General features: G+C 32.6%; 9 protein-coding genes and 1 pseudogene across 10 annotated transcripts in view, besides 6 other annotated features; 7 read left to right on the top strand and 3 right to left on the bottom strand.

The window, feature by feature from the left end:
• Positions 1–7: 7 nt before the first annotated feature.
• Positions 8–1250, top strand: TVAGG3_0407010 (protein kinase protein; the record flags this gene model as incomplete). The annotated part of the gene is made up of 1 exon (XM_001322202.1): positions 8–1168. One exon carries the CDS (start codon positions 8–10, stop codon positions 1166–1168), a length of 1161 nt encoding a protein of 386 aa, XP_001322237.1.
• A 110-nt stretch (positions 1251–1360) lies between these two features.
• TVAGG3_0407000 (sperm-tail PG-rich repeat-containing protein) lies at positions 1361–2260 on the top strand (the record flags this gene model as incomplete). The annotated part of the gene is made up of 1 exon (XM_001322201.1): positions 1578–2213. One exon carries the CDS (start codon positions 1578–1580, stop codon positions 2211–2213), a length of 636 nt encoding a protein of 211 aa, XP_001322236.1.
• Positions 2261–3991: 1731 nt separating this feature from the next.
• Positions 3992–4678, top strand: TVAGG3_0406990 (protein polyubiquitination; the record flags this gene model as incomplete). The annotated part of the gene is made up of 1 exon (XM_001322200.1): positions 3992–4678. The coding sequence occupies one exon, from the start codon at positions 3992–3994 to the stop codon at positions 4676–4678; it is 687 nt and encodes a 228-aa protein (XP_001322235.1).
• On the top strand, positions 4678–5307 carry TVAGG3_0406980 (protein polyubiquitination; the record flags this gene model as incomplete). The annotated part of the gene is made up of 1 exon (XM_001322199.1): positions 4678–5307. The coding sequence occupies one exon, from the start codon at positions 4678–4680 to the stop codon at positions 5305–5307; it is 630 nt and encodes a 209-aa protein (XP_001322234.1).
• A 165-nt stretch (positions 5308–5472) lies between these two features.
• On the top strand, positions 5473–6910 carry TVAGG3_0406970 (protein polyubiquitination; the record flags this gene model as incomplete). Its single annotated transcript, XM_001322198.1, has 1 exon — positions 5473–6153. The coding sequence occupies one exon, from the start codon at positions 5473–5475 to the stop codon at positions 6151–6153; it is 681 nt and encodes a 226-aa protein (XP_001322233.1).
• A 502-nt stretch (positions 6911–7412) lies between these two features.
• TVAGG3_0406960 (uncharacterized protein) lies at positions 7413–7766 on the top strand (the record flags this gene model as incomplete). The annotated part of the gene is made up of 1 exon (XM_001322197.1): positions 7413–7766. One exon carries the CDS (start codon positions 7413–7415, stop codon positions 7764–7766), a length of 354 nt encoding a protein of 117 aa, XP_001322232.1.
• A 1355-nt stretch (positions 7767–9121) lies between these two features.
• Positions 9122–9159: a mobile genetic element.
• Positions 9160–10204: 1045 nt separating this feature from the next.
• Positions 10205–10275: a mobile genetic element.
• Positions 10276–10296: 21 nt separating this feature from the next.
• Positions 10297–10602: a mobile genetic element.
• Positions 10603–11940: 1338 nt separating this feature from the next.
• Positions 11941–11977: a mobile genetic element.
• Positions 11978–16732: 4755 nt separating this feature from the next.
• Positions 16733–17450, bottom strand: TVAGG3_0406910 (protein of unknown function, DUF4106 family; the record flags this gene model as incomplete). The annotated part of the gene is made up of 1 exon (XM_051232949.1): positions 16733–17450. A coding segment is annotated over one exon (718 nt), but the record flags the coding sequence as incomplete, so codon positions are not given.
• Positions 17451–17946: 496 nt separating this feature from the next.
• Positions 17947–18043: a mobile genetic element.
• A 76-nt stretch (positions 18044–18119) lies between these two features.
• Positions 18120–19716: a mobile genetic element.
• On the top strand, positions 19060–19311 carry TVAGG3_0406890 (uncharacterized protein; the record flags this gene model as incomplete). Its single annotated transcript, XM_001322194.1, has 1 exon — positions 19060–19311. The coding sequence occupies one exon, from the start codon at positions 19060–19062 to the stop codon at positions 19309–19311; it is 252 nt and encodes an 83-aa protein (XP_001322229.1).
• A 470-nt stretch (positions 19717–20186) lies between the features above and the next one.
• On the bottom strand, positions 20187–21014 carry TVAGG3_0406870 (glycine-rich protein family; the record flags this gene model as incomplete). Its single annotated transcript, XM_001322195.1, has 1 exon — positions 20187–21014. One exon carries the CDS (start codon positions 21012–21014, stop codon positions 20187–20189), a length of 828 nt encoding a protein of 275 aa, XP_001322230.1.
• A 438-nt stretch (positions 21015–21452) lies between these two features.
• TVAGG3_0406860 overlaps positions 21453–21767 on the bottom strand; it is a 2508-nt pseudogene continuing 2193 nt past the window's right edge. The window contains exon 1 of the mRNA in view: positions 21453–21767. This exon is cut by the window's right edge and continues 2193 nt beyond it. Coding sequence covers positions 21453–21767 — 315 coding nt within the window.

Raw genomic sequence — 21767 nt, 5'->3', positions numbered from 1 at the left:
GTTTTGAATGAATGCAATGCAGCGCAAATTCTTGTGCCCGGTTAAAATAGGACCTTACCAACTCCAAAACGCGGTTGGCCGAGGGGCATTTGGAACTGTTAAGGTTGCCTATCGCCCTGATAATGGAAAATATTACGCTTGCAAAATCATTACAAAACATACAATTGATTCAATGATAGATAAATCAAAGTTTGAAAAGGAAATTCGTATTATGCAGCAACTTCATAGCCCCAGAATTGTTCAATTGTTTGATTTATTGAAGGATACGATGAATTACTATATCGTGACTGAACTTTGCACTGGCGGTGATATGTTCCAACAGATACTCCAGAATAAAAAAATCCCTGAAGAAAGAGCCAAAATATATGCTAAACAGCTCCTTGAAGCAATTAGCTATATCCATAAACTTAATGTATGCCATAGAGATTTAAAGCCTGAAAATATCCTTTTAGATAACAACGGAGATATCAAACTATCTGACTTTGGCTTCTCCAAATTTATTGACGGGTTAACCCATACTTCCTGCGGATCCTATGTTTATGCTGCTCCAGAAATTCTAGAAGGCACAGATTATGACCCTAAAAAGTCTGATATCTGGGCTGTTGGTGTAATTATTTACGCAATGGTTACCGGACAATTGCCATGGACTAAGAGAAACCAACATGAGCTTTCCAAGCAAATTAAAGCTTGCCAGTACAAAATCCCACAAGATCTATCCGAAGAATGCTTATCTGTAATTACTGGTATCCTTCAGAGGGAGCCTGAAGATCGCCCTTCGGCTGATGAACTACTTAAGAGCCCATGGCTTAACAACATAGTAACAATGCCTTCGAGCCAAATTTTACCTATAATTTCCTTAAAAAAGGTTGATGAATTTTTTGAACTTGAACAATCCACATTAGAGATCCCTTCAGTTGAAAAGAAAGTTTCATCACGCGGCCTCAAAGATTTCGACGAAGCTGATAGAACGATATGTAGAAAGCCAAGTTCTGATCATCTTTCAGTTAAATCATGTCTTTCTATGTCACAAAACGAGTTTAAAGCCGTTAGATACGTAGATCCCAAAGCTTCATCTGATATAATTGATATGAGACAGTATCATTTAAGGTCTTCGAAAAAGAGATTGTTCAAACCTGCAATAAGAAGCATTCCATCTTCAGTAATTTAAATTGTTTTTGTTTGTTTAGTTATTTCAATTCATTAATTCTTTTTTAATCATTTTTTGGTTGAGCACATAAGCAATTTTCCAGACGTGTTCGAAATATATAGCTCAAATTTTTGATGATTCTATATCTTTGCTATTCATTGATGATGTATTCCGAAGTGAATGCATAATTATGCCAAAATGAATGTAGACTTCAAACATATGGTAGATATGAATCGATGTCATACGTTGATATAAGTGATTTCAGATTTTTTTTAAATCAAAAGATTGGTGATAGTTGTATATATTCAGATTTGAAATAGAATTCACACTTTACATCATAATATTCGATAATTTATACTATTGTGGTTGTTCAAATCCTCAAAAATTAATTTCGTTACAAAATATCACTTTTTCTCTTATAATTTAGTGTATGGAAGCAGAATTCAATATTTATTTCTTAGGGAACACAGGATCTACTCCAGGACCATCAGATTACTCACCAACATACAAATTCACTGATAAAAAAGGAATTTCAATTTCACCACGATATATGAAAAATCCAAAACCATATGATCCACCTTTGGCAGCATTACCAACAACAATTGGTAAAGGCCCGAAAGTTTCAATAGGTTCAAAATATAAAGAACCTAAAAATTTACAAACTCCAGGACCAAATTACGTTCCACCTGATTTCGGACAGGTAAATGGTGTTAAATTCCCACGTGCTAAGAAACCCAAAGACAAATCAATTGATTCTCCAAGTCCTCAGACCTATCATTTTAATTACGGCACAGATATTGGTGTTGGAAGAGTTCCAGCTACAATTGGCAATGCTCCAAGGAAAAATCTTTTCAATGGAGATCCAGATACTCCAAGCGCTGGAAATTACAGTCCTAGATTTGAATTTCAATCAAAACATGCTAGATCTCCTCGCCCAACAATCGGTTATCGCTGGCCCGAAAAGAAAGTACAGAGTTCCAGCGAATATCATGCAGCACCGTCAACTCTTTCGCCAAGAGGTTACGTATTTGGTCGTGCAGGACGAACTTTGATTGTCCATAAGTGATATTTATATTTTGTTCTTGTATTATGTTGATATTAATTAAAATTTCGGATTTTCAAAGAAATCATTTTGATTTTGTTGGAATTTAGGTTACAATCACACATATTTTCATCAAATTCAGTTATTATGTTAACATAATTTGATTGTTCGTTATACATTCTTCTGATAGATCAAATCACATTTATTATTTTTAAGATTTGACTATTCATATTCAATTAATCATTTCATTTCAACCGAAAAAATCACAACTGCTCATTTTAATATTCAAATCTGCGAAAAATGAATACACTTTTCATACGAATCAGTTATAACTCCTTTTATTATCTATATAATTAATCTTCAATTAACAACGAACATGAGATATGGAATAACCATGTATTTTCTTGCAGAAAAATTAGAAAACACATCGCAATAACGTGAGCATTCAATCATATTACAATTTTCGAACATGTACATATAAACTATTCAAGAATTTGAAAGGAGTAACCGATCTCTCGGCTATATTGCCATCCGATGAACAGTCAGTAAATGTAACAGTTGCAAACTCATCAATAGCTTTACCAGCAGGATTCAAAAAGACGCAACTAATAAAATATGCAGGGCCTCCACTAACCCAAAGCAATTTATATAGATTAGAGGCATCAATGAAGTTAGAATTGTATATCGAATAAGAACAATCAACAATTTCAATGAAGTATCCATCATGAGTCTTACTAACTTGGCAATATTTTACAAAAGTGCCTTGTAAAACATTCCAAAAACTGACAAGACCGGCACCACTATTTTCATAACAATCAGAACTATTACAATAAGTACTATTACAATAAGTACAAACAAACTTATTACCTTTCATATAGACGCAGCTATCACTTTTTCGTATGGAATCAGGACCACATAAAACAAATGTGTTCCCATTTAGGTTTGAAAGAGAATTTGTATTAAAAATTGCGTTTCCAAACTTTGAGTTGTCATTGAGGAGCGAATAACAGCTTTTGAAGCTGTTAAAACTGAAGTTGGTAGGAGAATTATTTATGTAAACAGCACCACCTTCTTGGGAGGAAAAACATTCTGAAAAGATGCTATTCTCAATTGAAAGAAAAAAATTTGCATCTGATAAGAATATTACACCCCCATTTGAAGTCGACGATATACCAATATATTGAGCACATAATATTTGAGAGGATTTAATCAATCAATTTGCTATGAAAAGCAAATCAATCGAAAAACATAAAAAGTGACATTTGTAAAATATTTCAAAAAAATATTGAGTTAATTGAAGAGGGAGAGATTGCGGTTCAAGCAAAGATAGAATTAGGGACAGCTTTTATTATTATTAAATAAGTTTAAACTCCTACACAAGCAAGGTATCAAGATATCCTATTCAATTTCTATTCCCGTATACAAGCAAGACAATTTTTACATGTCTTTGTAAGTCCAAACTTAATGTTTCATCAAATGGGCAAGAATTTGAATGATACCCATTCAATTTTGAGATGGGCCCTTTCATTTTTTGAATAGGGTGCCTTAAGGACGTTATGCTTGATCGATAAATTTGAAATTAATTGAAGGAATTGAGATAACATTGAGAACATATTTCATCGTCATATCGTCGCTTGGCGCCACTGGGAAATCTATGGAAAATTTTTGACTCCTTTCAAAAATTCCAAAATGCTTCATTGTGCTGTGCTTAGATAAATTTAAAAAAATTGAAAGACTATAGAAAAAATTGTAACGGAGGTAGTCAAAATACCTCTATTCACATCATTTTTTTTAAAGTTGTTATGGATATAATAAGTAGATGTGATTCCAGCTTAAAGTATCTCGTTATTACTGCTTCACGAGATTCAAAGGACAAAGTTCGCCAACTGATTTCTAATTGTATAGCTTCTTTAAGGAATATCAAAAATTTACAATCTTGCAGTACTTTCCTTGATGAATTTCTTTCACATGCTCAGATACTTGCTAAATGCAGGCCAAGCAATGGCAATCATACTAAAAATGTTAATGACTTTTTAGAATTCGGAAAATTTTTGTTACAAAGTATAGATATTTCCAAAGACCAGAGAGAAGTTCAATCTGCTCGTGCTTTATACCATGCTTGCTTATCTATTACTCAAGAACAAACAGATCATTACTCATTTATTTTCTATCCTCCTTACACACATGAAATTTTTGAATATCCAAGTGTTTATACATTCAACTATGAGTACCGTGATCGAATCCTCATCCCTCTTTTCAAACTTACTGACACTAAAACCAATTTTATCATTTTTACTTCAGATGACGAGAGTTTGATACATGAAAACGCATTATGGTTCTATAACCAATACACAGAACTAGATATTGTTACAGATCTCAATAGTTTACAAACAGCATTTAACGAAGATCGTCAAGTTCTCGCTTTCATTTCAGTTTTCGACGCAACAACATTCATGATACAAACAATGGTAAGAAAACACCTAAAATGATGATTGTTTACCACGCAATTGACCATAAAAACATCAAATACTTTAGTATCTTAGATGTTGTCAGAAAAATACGCAAAGAACGTCATCTTAAGTTCATTCTATCACTTGCTAATCCCATTGATGTTGGTTTCAAGGTTTCTGAGACAGAACAATTAAAAATTAATCTTGAATTTTCCCAAAAATCGCAAATTGAAGCACTTTCATATGCCACTAAAAATAGAGATAGATGTGGATCTAAGATTGTCTACTTTGTTGACTCTTTATTCGATGTTCAGAACATAATTAACAAATTCCAAAAACAAACATCGAATTTAACAGTCATTTCACCAGAAAAGACACCAGAAACAAGTTCCAAAGACATTTTATCATTGTGTCAGAGTAAATCCTGTTTAATTCCTTTGTTTTCGAACATCAAATCACATTTGAATTTGTTTAACACGCAAAATCCCAATTCTTCCATTTTTGTTTTGTTTGTTTTCGGAGATACACAGAGCGCAATCATGAACTGTAGTTTCGCAATCAATGGCTGCAAAAATGATATGAATTATATGTATAAAATTTCAAATGTTCATGGAAATTATGATTATTTGATTTTGGAATGTGCTGAACAAAGAACTAAGACAAGATAAGAAAGACAATATGATAGTATAATTGAGGATTACTTGAATGATGATGAATTCGATGGATTCCATGAACAAAAAGTGTCAGATTTGACAGTTTTGAACAAACTCATTCAATTTTTGCCAAAGAATTATATGGGATTTTTCACAGATTTCCAAACGAATTCTCTCATGATGAATGCAAATTTGGATTCGGATTTCATTACTATTATCAACTGTTTGTCACAAATATTTGAATCCAATGAAAACAACAGAATTCTTTTGATCAAAGAAATCGGAATTTCTCTCAGAAAATTTTGCCAACTTGAATTACTTTTGACAAAAAGTGACATCAGATATCTCATTTCTCTTAAGAATTCTGACACTTTACATGATCAAATCAACACAGAGATTGTCAAGCAGTTTGAACGTAATAAAGCAAAGAGAAGTGATGTTTCTGTTTTCCAGAAAAGACCAGGATTTTCTGACAATTTTTATCCAGAAAATTTCTATTATTTGTGTGATAATTACACATTTATTCATTCCCCTGATAAGAACAATTACACGTTCATTGACTGTCCAGGATGTGTCCATTCTGCTTATTTCACAATGATTTTTGATATGGTTTATCCAAACATGAAATTAAAGATTTATCAAAACAAAATAGTCATTGAAGACCAAAAGATGCGAAACATGATTGAAAAAACAGTTAAAGACATTGCCTCCATCATGCCATTTGTTGGTGAAACATTGTTTGCTATCGAAATCATGAATAACATCAGTTTGGAATTGATTTCAATTGGCGATCAGTTTTTCACAAGACTTCTTGAAACAAATTCACTTTTCTTCTACAAATTTGATAAGCATGCGATCTAGCTACTTCATCTATATACTCATAAAAGCTGCTAATCAAATAGATGAAGTAAAAAAAAGCCCGAGTTAGCTGCTTCATCTATATACTCATAAAAGCTGCTAATCAATTTGCTGAATGATCCGAATCTAATAGATATGAAAAGTTAACTACACCAACAGAAGGAAGGAAAATCATTCATCATTTGCACAGACGGCGCTAGAAGAAGATGACGAATTTCATCCACCATTCAAAACATTGAACATCTTTGTTGATTACGTTTTTTTCAAAGATTTTACTGAAGACGGTGTTATTCGAATCTCTAATACAACTTCTGATACAAGAGTTCTTGTTTCAAATTCTTCTTTTTTTAATTGTTCCTCTGCAAGTTATGGGGGATCCATATATATTTATGAATCAGGATCAATTGTTCAATACAAAGTCTGTAGTTATGGATCTAAGACCACAAATCAAGATGCAGCAGGATCTCATTCATATACTAAAGTTACAAGTGATGAAAATTACAAGAACTTTGTTATTGAATCATCAATCACTCAAAATACAGGACATCAATCTGTTATATATTTTCATTGTGGATCTCTTCTATTATCATCAATAAATATCTCTGATTCAAATATATTTTATAATGCAGCATTTGTTAAATGGAATCCATCTTCTCTTTCAAAAACAAATTTTAGTAATTTCGATAATATTTCATATAATTGGAGATGTTGTTTTTATCATCAAGATTATACACACAATTTCTATTTTTGTAATGTGATTAATAACAATGTTTTACAACAAAATTCTGGAATTTTCTGTCCTTAATATGTTACACTTTCAATAAGTCAATGTTTCTTCAAAGGAAACAAAGCCTCTAATTTATTTAATATTGAAGAAGGATCGCCAACACTTACTGTAAATGAATGCCATTTTGAAGATAATACATTCGTAATGAATGGAAATATTCAGAGTCCAAAGGCAATGAGAGAAATCATTCCTCCGAATTTATATTTATGCGAACATCCAAAGCATAAATTGATTATTACGTCTAAAGAAGGACGTAAAATCATCCATCATTGGTACAGACGGCGTTAGACTCTTTGAAATGATTCACTTTTTTCATGACATCTTTTTCAAATTTTTCTCATTAAATTTTTTGTCAAGTAAACTTTAGAATTTTGAATTTCTATATTTTATGATAACAACTACTTTTTACTTTCTCTATTTGATTAGCAGCTTTTTTGAATATTTGGAAGTATCATCTAGATCTCACGAAAATGAAATGAATAAGAGCAGAGATAAATCTTTTCATTTCTCAGAAACATCAAATGATATCTGGAAAAGATTCTATGATAATGCATCTATTCCCACAGTTGATAATACAAGTTGTAAAGTCACTGATAACAAGCACGTCTTTGTTGATAACGCTTTTTTCAAAGATTTTATTAATGAAGGTGTTATTCGAATCACTAATGCAACTGTTGATACAAAAGTTCTCGTCTCAACTTCATCTTTCTTTAAATGTTCCTCTAATGAAAAGGATGGAGGATCCATACTTATGAAATCATCAGGATCATTCGTTCAATACAAAGTCTGTAGTTATGAATCTAAGATAACAGGATCAGCTTCAAATTGACTAGGATCTCATTCATTTATTAGTGTGACAAATGATGATAACCACAAGAATTTTGTTGTTGAATCATCATTCACCCAAAATACAGGAACCAATTCTGTTTTATATCATTTATATGGATCTAAGGTCGATGAAAAAATGAGCGTTTTTAAAAAACCGCCGTTTGAGAGGAAAATTGAGAGCCCCGATGTATACTTTTTGACATTGTCAAAAACTTTGAAAGGACCAAAAAATTTTAGTGTCAGAAAGTTTACAAATGTATACTTTCTGACAAACAGACTCTCAGAAAGTACTCAAACTGCGGTTTTTAATTTCCGCACTTTTTTTTGGCGACCTTATTCTATTTTCATCAATAAATATCTCAGATTCAATACTAAAAATAAATACAGCATTTGTTAGTTATCAACCATTTTCTCTTTCAACAACAAATTATAGTAATTTCGATAATATTTCATCAAATAGACAATGTTGTTTTTATCTTGGTGCTAAAACACAAAATTTCTATTTTTGTAATGTTATTGATAACAAAGTTTCAGAACCTGGTAAAGGAATTTTCGATCTGACTAATAATGCTACACTTTCAGTAAATCAATGTTTCTTCAAAGGAAACAATGCTTCTAATTTATTTTATATTGTTTCAGGATCACCAACTGCAAGTGATTGCCATTTTGAAGATAATACATTTCCAACAAATATAAATAATATTACGAACCCAAAGTCAATGACAGAAATCATTCTTCCTAATTTATATTCTTCATTTTTATGTGAAATTCCAAATCGTACAAAGATTATTTTGCCTACAGAAGGACGTAATTTAATCCATAAGAGGCGTATACGTCGTTAGACTATATTGAAATGAATCACTATTTTCACTGACTCTTTTCATGACATTTTTATGACTCATTTTCATATTGAAGTACCTTGTTCATTCAACATTAAAGAAAGTAAATTCCTTTAACACATATTTCAAACCAGTGATTTTTACATCCTACAACATGACATAGCCAAATTTATCTCTGACGTTCTGGGATGCTACGCCATGTATCATAAATTATAATATTATAGCTTATAAAATCTGGGTTTTCCTGCATGTGCAAAAAATGTACAGATTCAATTTTAAATAATTGTTTTTGCGCGTTTTTTGCACTCCATGTAAAACGTAAAAATATCAACATTTTATAGAATATTGATATAAGTAAATCGAAGAATTCTTGGGTGTACACATGTTATTTGAAATGATTTTCCTATTTTCATGTCATATTTTGTTTAGGTACAAGCGTCATCTTTTAAAAATGATGTAAGTACTAATTTGTAAATTTCAAAAGATCTCCCAAATTTGATGTTTTTAATTAATAAACTGTTGTAAACAGAAATTCATCAAAAGTGACACCTCAGAAAAGCTAAAATATTGAATTTTTGGAACTTTTGATAGAGCACGTTTTTAAATATTAATTAAAGTAAATGTATATTTTGTAAAGATTCTTTTTAATAAAAAATAAAATTTTGAAGAAGAACACAAAATCTTCTGAAAAATAATATCACATAAACTCATATTATTTTCTAATATATAACTATTTTATATAAAAATCAAATTCAATGATCTTAAAAGCGAAGGATAAACCTCAAAATTTACGAATATAATGAGTGGGAATATAATGCTTATCTATCATAAAACCATATGAAATATCAATTTTTGCTTTACGCCTAATTTTTGACGACAATTAGCAAAAAATGTTAAATGTTAACACTCAGTCCATTTGAATATGAAAAATAAAATTGACTTTGATTAAATGTTTTTATTTATCATGCAATTCTTCTTGCGACCAAAGATTTGAATAAAATTTCAAAAAATAAGATAGCTTAAAAAATAATATACGGTAGTGTTTACTAATAGATGAATAGTATATAAATTCTATTAAAATGGATTTGATCCAAAAAATATAAAACCAAAAATAATTGTTATAATTATAGATACAAGGTGATGTGAATTTTGCATCCCTGGGATGGACGATACACCCAAAGTGTCACCTTTTTGGGATAACAAAAATTTATATATATGAGAGTTCTGCAAATCATATGCACAATATCTATTCTGCCTGACTTCTTGTATATAGGAGTCAGGCTGAATAGATATTGTGCATGTGGCAATATAAGTATTTCCGAGATTGCCATCGTGCGCTATAGTACACTACTTCTCCTTGGTCCTAGCTCGGTTCCAAGGATATCGGTGTTCAAGGATTTGGCAAGGTCCTTCTGAAGTCTCTCATTCGATGAGAGATTTCGGAAGAACCTTGCCTTAGAGTATTCCAACTCTTGTTCTCTTGTCCCTGAATAGTCAGAAAAGCTATTTGACTACTTAAGGCAGAGATTATCCGAGGTCCCTCATTTGATGAGAGGCCTCGGATAATCTCTGCCTTAAAGTTGTACACTTGTAGTCCATCAGAATGTAAGTATACACGGATAGGACAGCTTTCTTCTGAAGTCTTAGATTTGATGAGAAGCCTCAGAAGAAAACTGTCCTATTTTATAATAGGAGGAGTTTCAGAAGCTCCAGAGCTCCCTTTCGTAAGGAATAGGAGCTTTGGAGCTCCTGGTTCGAAGATGTGCTTCGCATCTTTCATCAGCATAGAATATTTATCAACTGGGACTCTGTTGATGAAGACTCAGGAGCTCCAAAGCTCCCTTTCGTAAGGATTAGGAGCTTTGGAGCTCCTGGTTCGTAGATGGGCTTCGCATCTTTCATCAAAAGAGGCCCAAATGGTAAATATCCTCTGCTGATGAGCTTCAGGAGCTCCAAGGCTCCCTCTCGTAACGATTAGGAGCTTTGTAGCTCCTGAAGGTAAGGTAGGATTGCTCTGATCTCTAATCAGTAGATGCCATGCCTCATTATGGACTCTACTGACAAGAGATCAAGAGCTCCAAGGACTCCCTTTTTAGCTAGTGGCATTCTCACCATTTAGTAGGATCGCTGATCCTACTAATGAAGTGATCACTTAATATACGTTTTGAATAAATTGAATTTTTTTACAAAAATTTAGTATTTTTTATAAACATCACATATATATTATAAATACGTAAATATATTCTTTAATTCAAAAAATTCAATTCGGTTTCGGGCTGGGTATCCCAGCCCCAAGTATTCAATTTTATTCAATTTTTTTAGAATTTTGGGTTGGGGTGCCCAGACCAAAACAAACTTTATATTTTGATGTGTAGATGCGTATGTGTACATCATTATTGCGTTATATATTATATTTTTAATGAAAAAATCTGATTCAAAAAAAATTATCACTAATTAGTTGATAATATAAAGAAAAAATATATAAATTGTATGTTTTGAGAGTATTTATCCACATTCACTCATATGAATTTCATTAAATAGTGTCTTTTTACTCCAAAATTTATTTTGAATTATTGAAATCAAAGAAAAAAAAACTAGAAAAATTTCTCGAAATTTTTATTTTTAAAAAAATTTTGGATTTTATATTAAAAACTGACACTGGGAGGACGATAGGGCTGGGATTAGAGATACCCCGCTCACTTGGGAAAAATACGGATCTATAGTTATAATTTAAATGAAGAAGTAATTTAAAACGATTTTATTTATGATCAAATTTTATATATTTTTTTTGATCAAATCCATTTTAATAGAATTTATATACTATTCATCTATTAGTAAACACTACCGTATATTATTTTTTAAGCTATCTTATTTTTTGAAATTTTATTCAAATCTTTGGTCGCAAGAAGAATTGCATGATAAATAAAAGCATTTAATCAAAGTCAATTTTATTTTTCATATTCAAATGGACTGAGTGTTAACATTTAACATTTTTTGCTAATTGTCGTCAAAAATTAGGCGTAAAGCAAAAATTGATATTTCATATGGTTTTATGATAGATAAGCATTATATTCCCACTCATTATATTCGTAAATTTTGAGGTTTATCCTTCGCTTTTAAGATCATTGAATTTGATTTTTATATAAAATAGTTATATATTAGAAAATAATATGAGTTTATGTGATATTATTTTTCAGAAGATTTCATTCTATATGCCTATGAAAAGTACTCTCAAAACTAACTTTTTCCTAATTATAATTAAATCTAGAATATTGTATTATGCTTAGTATTATTTCATTTTTCTCATTCAATTTAGAATTTACAAATGTCAAAAAATTGAGAGCTGTCACTTTTGATGAATTTCTGTTTATTACAAATAAACAATTATTGAATAAATCATTAATGTTATTTAAAATTGCTATATTTTTCATATGAAAGATTTTGTGTTTTTTATTTTATTTTTTTTTATGTCCGATCAAGATGCATCAAAAGTGCAACACAACGAATTAACTACAATTTGCAAAGATTATAATAACTGTTTTGATTCATTGTACAAGCTTCCGAAACAAAATGACGAAGAAATCTCCAATACTTTCGAAAATATCAGAAATTATTTAATCAATACCAACTACATTTCAGTAGAACAAATCATAAAACAAATTTCTATCATTATTATTTACAGAAATCGTTATATAAAGTCATATTTGACTCTATTCAAAAAGATATACGACGAATATCATCCAGAATCAATTAACGGTGTTTCAAATATATTTGATTATATTGTTAACAAAACATTCGGCATCGTATTAGACAAAAACAATGCAAAATTATTCAAAGATTACGAATCTAAAAATTATTCACCGGATGTACATGAAGAAAATACAATATTTCGATATATCATGGACGATAACGTTGAATCCCTAAAGAGTTACACAGAAAGTAAAGAATATTTTAAAATTCCAACTTTGAAAGATAACTGCTTCTATCCACCAAATAAAGAAGGATATACATTGTTAGAATTATGTTGTTATCATGGTTCGATTCGTTCATTTATGTTTCTTAGAGAAAAATACAGATACGCTCCAATCACAAAGCGATGTCTTGCTTTGTCTTATTTAAGTGGAAATAAAGAAATAATCAATGAATGTTTGAAAGTACAAAAACCTTATTACGAATGCATGGAATATTCCATTATTTCACATGATTTTGATAATATTTTGTATTCATCATTAATTAATGAATACAAAATTCCTTTGATGTTTAATCCTTGTTGTAAATTTAATAATTTTCGAGCTATTTTGTCATATTTAGAACAAACTAATGATATTAACAAATGCATTGTTTATTCACCATGTTTTCATATTCTTTCTTTTGTTGAATACTTGATTTCGAAAGGCGCAGATGTTAATTCATCAGATGCTAATAAAATGACTGCTCTTCATTTCGCCGCAGAAAACACAAACATTAATTTTTCAGAAATTCTTATTCAAAATGGGGCAGATGTTAATTGTAAAAACTGTAATGGTTTTCAACCAATACACTTTGCAGCACAAAATAATAATTTACCTGTTATTGAATTACTTGTTACGAATAAGTCTGAAATACAAACTAAAACAAATAATGGAAACACTCCATTACATTTAGCTGTCGAATCAAATTATATTGATGTTGTAAAATACCTTATTTCCAAAGGTTCAGATATTTTAGAAACAAATAGTTATGGATCAACTCCATTTTTGACATCTGTGAGATGCAATCTAATTGATATTGCAAAATTACTTTTTTCTCATGGTGCACAAATCAATAAACCAAATCCTCTTATTGTTGCAACTAAGAATAACAATTTTGAGATAGTCAAATTCCTTGTTGAAAATGGAGCCGAAGTTCATGATCATCATTTTCAACGTGCAATTGAAAATAATAATTTGGAAATTGCCGAATTTTTCTTTACACATGGTGCAAATGTTAATATTGTTGATGCGAACAAACAGACTCCTCTTATGCTTGCGGCACAAAGAAACTATAAAGAAGCAGCCAAATTCCTTGCTACACACGGAGCTGATCTCAATGCTAAGGACAAATCCGGCAAAACTCCACTTCATTTTGCAGCAGAACACAACAGCAAAGAGACAGCAGAAATTCTTGTTTCTCATGGAGCAAATGTTAATGAAAAAGATCAATTTGAAAAAGATGCTCTTTATTACACAGCAAAACACAATAGTAAGGAAGTTGCTGAGATTCTTATAAATAATGGTGCAGATTTAAATGCGAAAAATCCAAATTATTCGCCTCTTCATCTTTCTATTGATAATCATAATGAAGAAATCACAAAGCTTCTTATTTCACATGGCACAGATGTTAATGTTAAACGAGGTAATGGATGGACTCCACTTCATTGCTCAATAAAGTTATCAGGAACAGATGTTCTCTCAGAATTAGTTTCACATGGAGCTGATGTCAATGCAAAGAATGATGATGAAGGAAAAACAGTTTCACATTATTTTGCAACATCTGGAAAACTTAAGCATCTTGAAGTTATTGCAAAGTATCATCCAGATTTCAATATCAAGGATAATGAAGGCAAGACTGCATTACATTATGCCTCTGAAAATAATCATTTTTATGTTGTTGATTTTTTAGTTTCAAATGGTTAGAGTATTCATATTATTACTATTCATTCCTGACTGAGTTTTTAACTCTCTCTCTTTCCTTCATTGCCCTCTGTTGAAGTTGTTGCATCTTTGCATTATGTTCATTCTAGTATGTTGCAAATTTCCCATGTCCTTTTTGCGCTTTTGGCTCTGGTCGCCCATCTCAGGTAACCTATATCCTAGAAAGAGTTTGTCATAGTTTGTATTTGAGTCTTCGCGTATTGTTTGCATGACTCTTTCCTGAGTTTCCGGTTCAAGCTCTTCAAACAGTGCCTGTCCATATGGAATAAGCTCGTTTCCAAATATATGTTTTTGTAGCCATTCTGGTTTTCTTTCCATGTTACCAACTATATCTTTTGTGAATGGGAAAGCTTTTACCCAATCTTTCAGTCTTGCGTCGTTTATTTCTGTAGTTGGTTTTATTTTGTCAAGGAACATGTTTTTCAATACTAACATTTCATTTGGTACTGTCCATTTGAGTTTTCTTAAATATTCATCCCTTCTCGGTTCATTGTCTGCAAAGTAAGTTTTTATGACATTTTGTAAACTTTCGTTTGCAAGGTCATGTACAATAGGTTCTCTTCCTTCTTTCTCCCTAACTTTCTTTCTAAACTCTTCACCAAATATACCATCTCTATGGTTCTGTGTAGTTCTTTGAGATAAATGTTCTAGAACGTCAGGTGTTATATTTCCATCAGCCATGTTCATTTCATACTGGTCAAAATATCTGCATGTTTCATATCTTTCAATGGCATTAAAGCCGCGCTTAAAATACCAGCTATATTCTCGTTCACCATTGACTTCCATTGCGTCTACAACTTCTTGGAATTGTGGTTGTAAGTTTATGACCACCTATCCGGATTAGCTTTATGACCCCATCTCATTGTAGTTCCATCGTCTGCAGAAACAAAAGTAGGTTTGTTTCCATCTTGGTTAGGTTCTGAATGAACTTTAAACAATGTTTCATTTCTAAATGTTTTCTTGAAATTTAACCTTTTATTTTCACCGAGTTCATCCGAAGATTGAACGTTAAATGCTCGTAAGTAAAAAGGGTTGTTGTATTTGTGTACATTTTTTTTCAGTTCTTCCATTCTATGCTGGATATTTTCATTCTGATGTTGGAGTCTTTTGTATGTCGGCAAACATTTTTCGATATTCTTCTACTATGTCAGCCGAATCTTTCTTAGACTCTTGGAAAGATTCCATATTCACCTCATGCTCTTGTTGAGGGTCAAGATTTTTCGGCTGTTCCAAATCTTCATCTAGTTCTGTGAAGTTAGTTTCCAAAGGAGTGACTTGTTCGTTTCCTTCAGGCTCTTCTAGCTGTTGTTGCTGAACTATTTCTTCCATGTCTGGTTGTATCTGAACTTCTTCCTGTGGAGTTTCTTGTACTCATCTGCTGGCATTTCATATATTCCGAGACCGTTTTCAACAATTTCCCTATCTACGTCATCCGCATTCATAAGCTTTTGTTCTTTCGTTCCGTCTCTATTTTTTACGCGTTTCATGACGAAAGTTGAATTGTCATTTAGCTCTGACATCAAATATCTCGGAGTAAATTCATCCATGTCATTTGGATGATATGCTATTAAATCATATCCCTTAGCGAGCTTGTATTTTCCAGGTTTGAGATTATATCCGTTTTGGTGCTGAGCCATAAAGCAAATAGGTTCGGTCAGTATTTCCATCCTTGAACTTTCCAATAGCTTCTTTATATCTGTCACTAAAGTCAACAGTATCTGGGAAACCACACTCTTCTTTAAGCATTTTTAAGAATTCTTGGTTTCCTGTTTCTCTACTTCTTTTATGTCCTTGCTCTGTTTGTGGTTGTTGTTGTGCTGGGTTTTGAACTGTTGGTTGCTGTGCTGGTTGTTGTGCTGGTTGTGGAGGTGGTTGTTGTGCTGGTTGTTGTGTTGGTTGTTGTGTTGGTTTTGGTGCATGCCTGTGTCTGTGTCCATGTGACGATGTAAATGTTTTAGGTAGTCCTGGTGCAGGTGCTTCTCTTGGAGGGTTTGGTGGTATATAAGTTCCACCAGCTGGCACATATGTTCCATCTGCAGCGTAATGTCCTACCTGACTTTTCGTTCTTAAGAAAGCATTTACTAGGTCTGTTTTGGTCTGTTGTAACTCTTTTTCTTGACTTTTCACAACAGTTGCTCTAACGGCGTCATAGGCACTTTGAACTGCCTGTCTTGTTGCTGCATCTGTTATTTTCGTCATATTTTGTGCTACTTCTCTTAACTCGTTGTCGAAACCTTCAGACTTCAGTTTCTTTCCAGATGAGAAGTCGTTCACTTGTTTCACCTTACTATGAAGAGCTTCGAAGGCGTTCTTAAAGTCAGCATTTGTTAAAGCTTCATTTGAACTGTCTTCATCCGCTTGTATTTTTGTCCTTATTGACCCTATGAGTTGGGCTGCTTTAGCGTTGGCTTGGGCATCTAACCAGTCATTGTTGGCTTTTATATATTCTGCGCTTTTCATTGCCTTTTGCATAGCCGCGTCGTTATTTTTACTTTCTTGTGCTAAGTTTTCATACTGTACGGTTTGGTTTTGCAACTGTAAAAGTTTTTCTGCCTTTACATTTGCTTCAACTTCTTTTTTATACTCATCGCTATCCATATATGTCTTCAGGGCTTTTTGTTTTATCTCTTCATCTTTCAGTACTTTATATTGAGTAGTATGGTTTTTCAAATTTATGACATCTTGTTCCATTTTTGCTACTTCTGCTGCTTTTTCTGACACTTTTTTCGCATATTCCTCTGTACTTAGTTCTTTCAGTTGTTCTTCTTTCTTCTTTTTCTCTACGTTTAACTCATTGAGTTTCTTTGTGTGTCTGTCATATTCTAGTTTCTTTTCGTTTTCACTTATTTGCTTCTGTATGTCTATGTTTGACTTTTTGACATCTGTTATTTGATTTTTGAGTGAACTCAAATTCATTTGACTTTGAGGGTTATAGGCTGTTCCGTCTGCAGCTCCACCATAGCCTGCCATTTTCGCTAAAAGTGCCGCTCTTAAACCTCCACTCTGTGCACCAATAACTCGGTTTAAAAGCATAGGGTTGCTTGACATTTGTTGCAGCATAGTGGGGTCATTCATAATTTGTTGTTGCAACTGTTGTTGTGGTGTCAGTTTTACTATTGGATGTTTCAATGCTCCCTTCCTCTTACGTATATTCTTACGTAGCTTACGTGGCATTTTAAGTGAAGTTAAAAAGCGGTTTTTGACAGATGTTTATATGACACTTTTTGTTCAGCTCAAAAAACTACTCGTCAAAGTGTTGTCAGTTTTGTAAAATAACCGTCCTATCTCCGTGCCTATGACGAAGAAGTCTTGAAAATTCAAGAGGGTAGAAAAGAGGTTAGAAAAGAGGTTATATCTAACCTTCTACCCTAAACATTATTTTTGTCTGATTTTACGAAGAAGTCTTGACAAAACATTTACGAAGAAGTCTTGACAAAACATTTACGAAGAAGTCTTGACAAAACATTTACGAAGAAGTCTTGACAAAACATTTACGAAGAAGTCTTGACAAAACATTTACGAAGAAGTCTTGACAAAACATTTACGAAGAAGTCTTGACAAAACATGAAAACATATATAATTTGTGAAAAGCTCCTGGAAGACCTCCGAATAAAAACTTCATTTATGTGGGCTAGAAGGCACGAAGTGCCTGGAAGGTCACCCCAAAAGAAAAAAAAACTTCATTATACCAATCATCCTCAGGGCTAGAAGGCACGAAGTGCCTGGAAGCCCCACTACCTTTTTTTTTTTTTTTTTTTTTTTTTTTTAATGGAATCAAAATTTGTTTCACATATTCCACTTTCGATTGAACGCTTTTTTTTGAATGAAAACATATTCAAAATATATAGATCCGTATTTTTCCCAAGTGAGCGGGGTATCTCCAATCCCAGCCCTATCGTCCTCCCAGTGTCAGTTTTCAATATAAAATCCAAATTTTTTTTGAAAATAAAAATTTCGAGAAATTTTTCTGATTTTTTTTCTTTGATTTCAATAATTCAAAATAAATTTGGGAGTAAAAAGACACTATTTAATGAAATTCATATGAGTGAATGTGGATAAATACTCTCAAAACATACAATTTATCTATTTTTTCTTTATATTATCAACTAATTAGTGATAATTTTTTTTGAATCAGATTTTTTTTCATTAAAAACATAATATATAACACAACAATGATGCACACATACGTATCTACACATCAAAATATAAAGCTTGTTTTGGTCTGGGCATCCCAACCCAAAATTCTTTAAAAATTGAATAAAATTGAATACTTGGGGCTGGGATGCCCATCCCAAAACCGAATTGAATTTTTTGAATTAAAGAATATATTTATGTATTTATAATATACATGTGATGTCTATAAAAAATACTAAATTCTAAAAAAAATTCAATTTATTCAAAACGTATACTAAGTGATCACTTCATTAGTAGGATCAGCAATCCTACTAAATGGTGAGAACACCACTAACTAAAAAAGGTGTCCTTGGAGCTCTTGATCTCTTGTCAGTAGAGTTCATAATGAGGCATGGCATCTACTGATTAGAGATCAGAGCAATCCTACCTTACCTTCAGGAGCTACAAAGCTCCTAATCGTTACGAGAGGGAGTCTTGGAGCTCCTGAAGCTCATCAGCAAGGCTATTTACCATTTGGGCCTCTTCTGATGAAAGATGCGAAACACGTCTACGAACCAGGAGCTTCAAAGCTTCTAATCCTTACTAAAGGGCGCTTTGAAGCTCCTGAGTCTCCATCAACAGAGTCCCAGATGGTAAATGTCCTTTGCTGATGAAAGATGCGAAACACATCTACGAACCAGGAGCTCCAAAGCTCCTAATCCTTACGAAAGGGAGCTTTGGAGCTCCTGAAACTCCTTTTACTATAAAATATGACAGTTTTCTTCTGAGGTTCTCATCAAATCTAAGACTTCAGAAGAAAGCTGTCCTATCAATGTATACTTACACTCTCATGGACTACAAGTGTACAATTTTAAAGCAGAGATTATCCGAGGCCTCTCATCAAATGAGGGACCTCGGATAATCTCTACCTTAAGTAGTCAAATAACTTTTCTCACTATTTAGGAACAAAAGAACAAGAGTTGGAGTACTTTAAGGCAAGATTCTTCCGAAATCTCTCATCGAATGAGAGACTTCGGAAGGACCTTGCCAAATCCTTGAACGCCAATATCCTTGGAACTGAGCTAGAACCAGGGAGAAGTAGCATACTATAGAGCACGATGGTAATCTCGGAAATACTTATATCGCCCCAAGCACAATATTTAAGAAGTCTAACTCATATATACAAGAAGTCAGGCTGAATAGATATTGTGCATATGGTTTGCAGAACTCTCATGATATTTAAAATTCATGTTATCCCAAAAAAGGTGACACTTTGGGTGTATCGTCCATCCCAGGGATGCAAAAATCACATCACCTTGGATCTATATTCAAAATATATTATTCACTTTTTGAGAGGTGGGACGACAATTAAAAAAGTGAATATATATATTTTAATAGTTGCTTGATACCTTTTCGGGCTTATTTATAGACCCGTAAAAAGTATCACAACTATTTTCTAATTATAAGGTCGATGAAAAATTGAGCGTTATTAAAAAACCGCCGTTTGAGAGGAAAATTGAGCCCCGATGTATACTTTTTGACAATGTCAAAAACTTTGAAAGGACAAAATTTTTTTAGTGTCAGGAAGTTTACAAATGTATACTTTCTGACGAACAGACTCTCAGAAAGTACTCAAAGCGCGGTTTTTAATTTCCGCACTTTTTTTGGCGACCTTATAGTGAGGCATATTGTATTTTTAATTCATAAGCAGCAATCATTTAATACTCCTTGGAATTAATACACTAAATCGGGATTTTAAGATAAACTCTTGAAAAAAAAAGTAATGAGAATTTGAGTTTAAGAAACTAAAAGATCTATTAGTCCGAGTGAGAAAAATCTGGAATAGATAATAATATTACATGAACAGATATTAATACGTGAAAGAATAGTAATCTTAAATGCACCATCACCTAAATGACCTTGTTCATATTCAACATAATGATCAATTTTCGATGATGTATACAATGGAAGTTTTTCATCACCAGAAAGCATTTGAATACTGGTGAATGAAAGTCCTGAGTAGTGAACAGGACCAATGAACGAGTTATTGTTTTCGACTGAATAATATTTCGAAACACTGTTACAACCGTTGCAGCCTGACACATACGAAGAACCTCCTGCGCCAGTTCCATGTCTATCGATCGAAACAGATCCTCCACCACCTCCGAAGTAGCCAGAACCACCTCCAGAAATCGAAGACTGATCTTTGGTACTATTACCTCCCATTCCAAACACTCCATCTTGACCGTTAACAAAATTTTCATAATCGGAAATTCCTGTTTTACCGCCTCTAGTCTGGCTTCCTCCTGTGGCAGGGATATAAGTGGAGCTCACTATTCCATGGTGAGAATAACTTCCATCACCACCATTGAGATTTCCTCCGTGACCTCCTGTCCCATTTGTTGGATTGTTGTTATTATCTTCAATATAACTATCAAGAGTAACACCACCGCCAGCACCAGCAACAATAATTCTTGATTTGAGACCTTCAATATCTGTACTGTTTTTTAATCGAACGTCTGTAGCACCTCCACCTGAGTAGCAGAAAATACTATTGACTTCAGCGCGGGATGGATCCATTAAAGGTACGTTTGTTACCATTTCTTTTTCCACTTTCACCAACATAAATGAATAATTTGGTGAAATGTTTGAATGTAATAATTCCAGAAACATATCCTCCAAGACCACCATTGTTGCGGTCTTCGGCGCCCGATGCACCCCAACACTCGATTTGATAAGTTCCGGGGTAGGCATGGTATGAATAAACTCCAAATTCATTGGCCGATGCTATGCAACGGTTCTACAAATATAAAATTGATGATTGTTTTTAAGGTTACCGCTTTTTCAGAGGGATCTAGCTAAAGATTTTGAGTTATATTAAACATTTTTCAGTACATATGAATATAAATATTGTATGTCCAATATAAAGTCTTGAGATACAAAATTTCGTTTAAATAAGTTGAATTTATAAAATTAACAAATTTTAAATTAAAATTAATTATTCATTTCCAAAGTTAACCTAAAAGGAGAGCTTATGGATGTATGATGTGAAGATGATTCAAATTACAACCGGCATCCATCATCTATTCCATCGAGTTCAATGGGTTCTGTTAAATATTTAAGAGGTCTTTTCCCATTTTTATCTTTCGCTTTCAGATTTGCACCATGAGAAACAAAAAATTCAATCAATTGTGCATTATTATTAATCGCAGAATAATGAAGAACATTCTTTCCTTCATTGTCTGTTAAATTAATGTCTGCACCTTCTGAAAGAAGAAGTAATGCAATATCTCTGTCGTTATTGATTGCGGCAAAATGAAGACTTGTCTGCCCTTCGTTGTCTTGCGAGTTGACATCTGAACCATTTGAAACTAAAAA

Source organism: Trichomonas vaginalis, chromosome V (assembly GCF_026262505.1).
Source record: "Trichomonas vaginalis G3 chromosome V, whole genome shotgun sequence".
Lineage (NCBI taxonomy): Eukaryota > Parabasalia > Trichomonadida > Trichomonadidae > Trichomonas > Trichomonas vaginalis.
The sequence above is the reverse complement of the archived record's forward strand: the minus strand, read 5'-3'. Positions and strand labels throughout refer to the sequence as shown.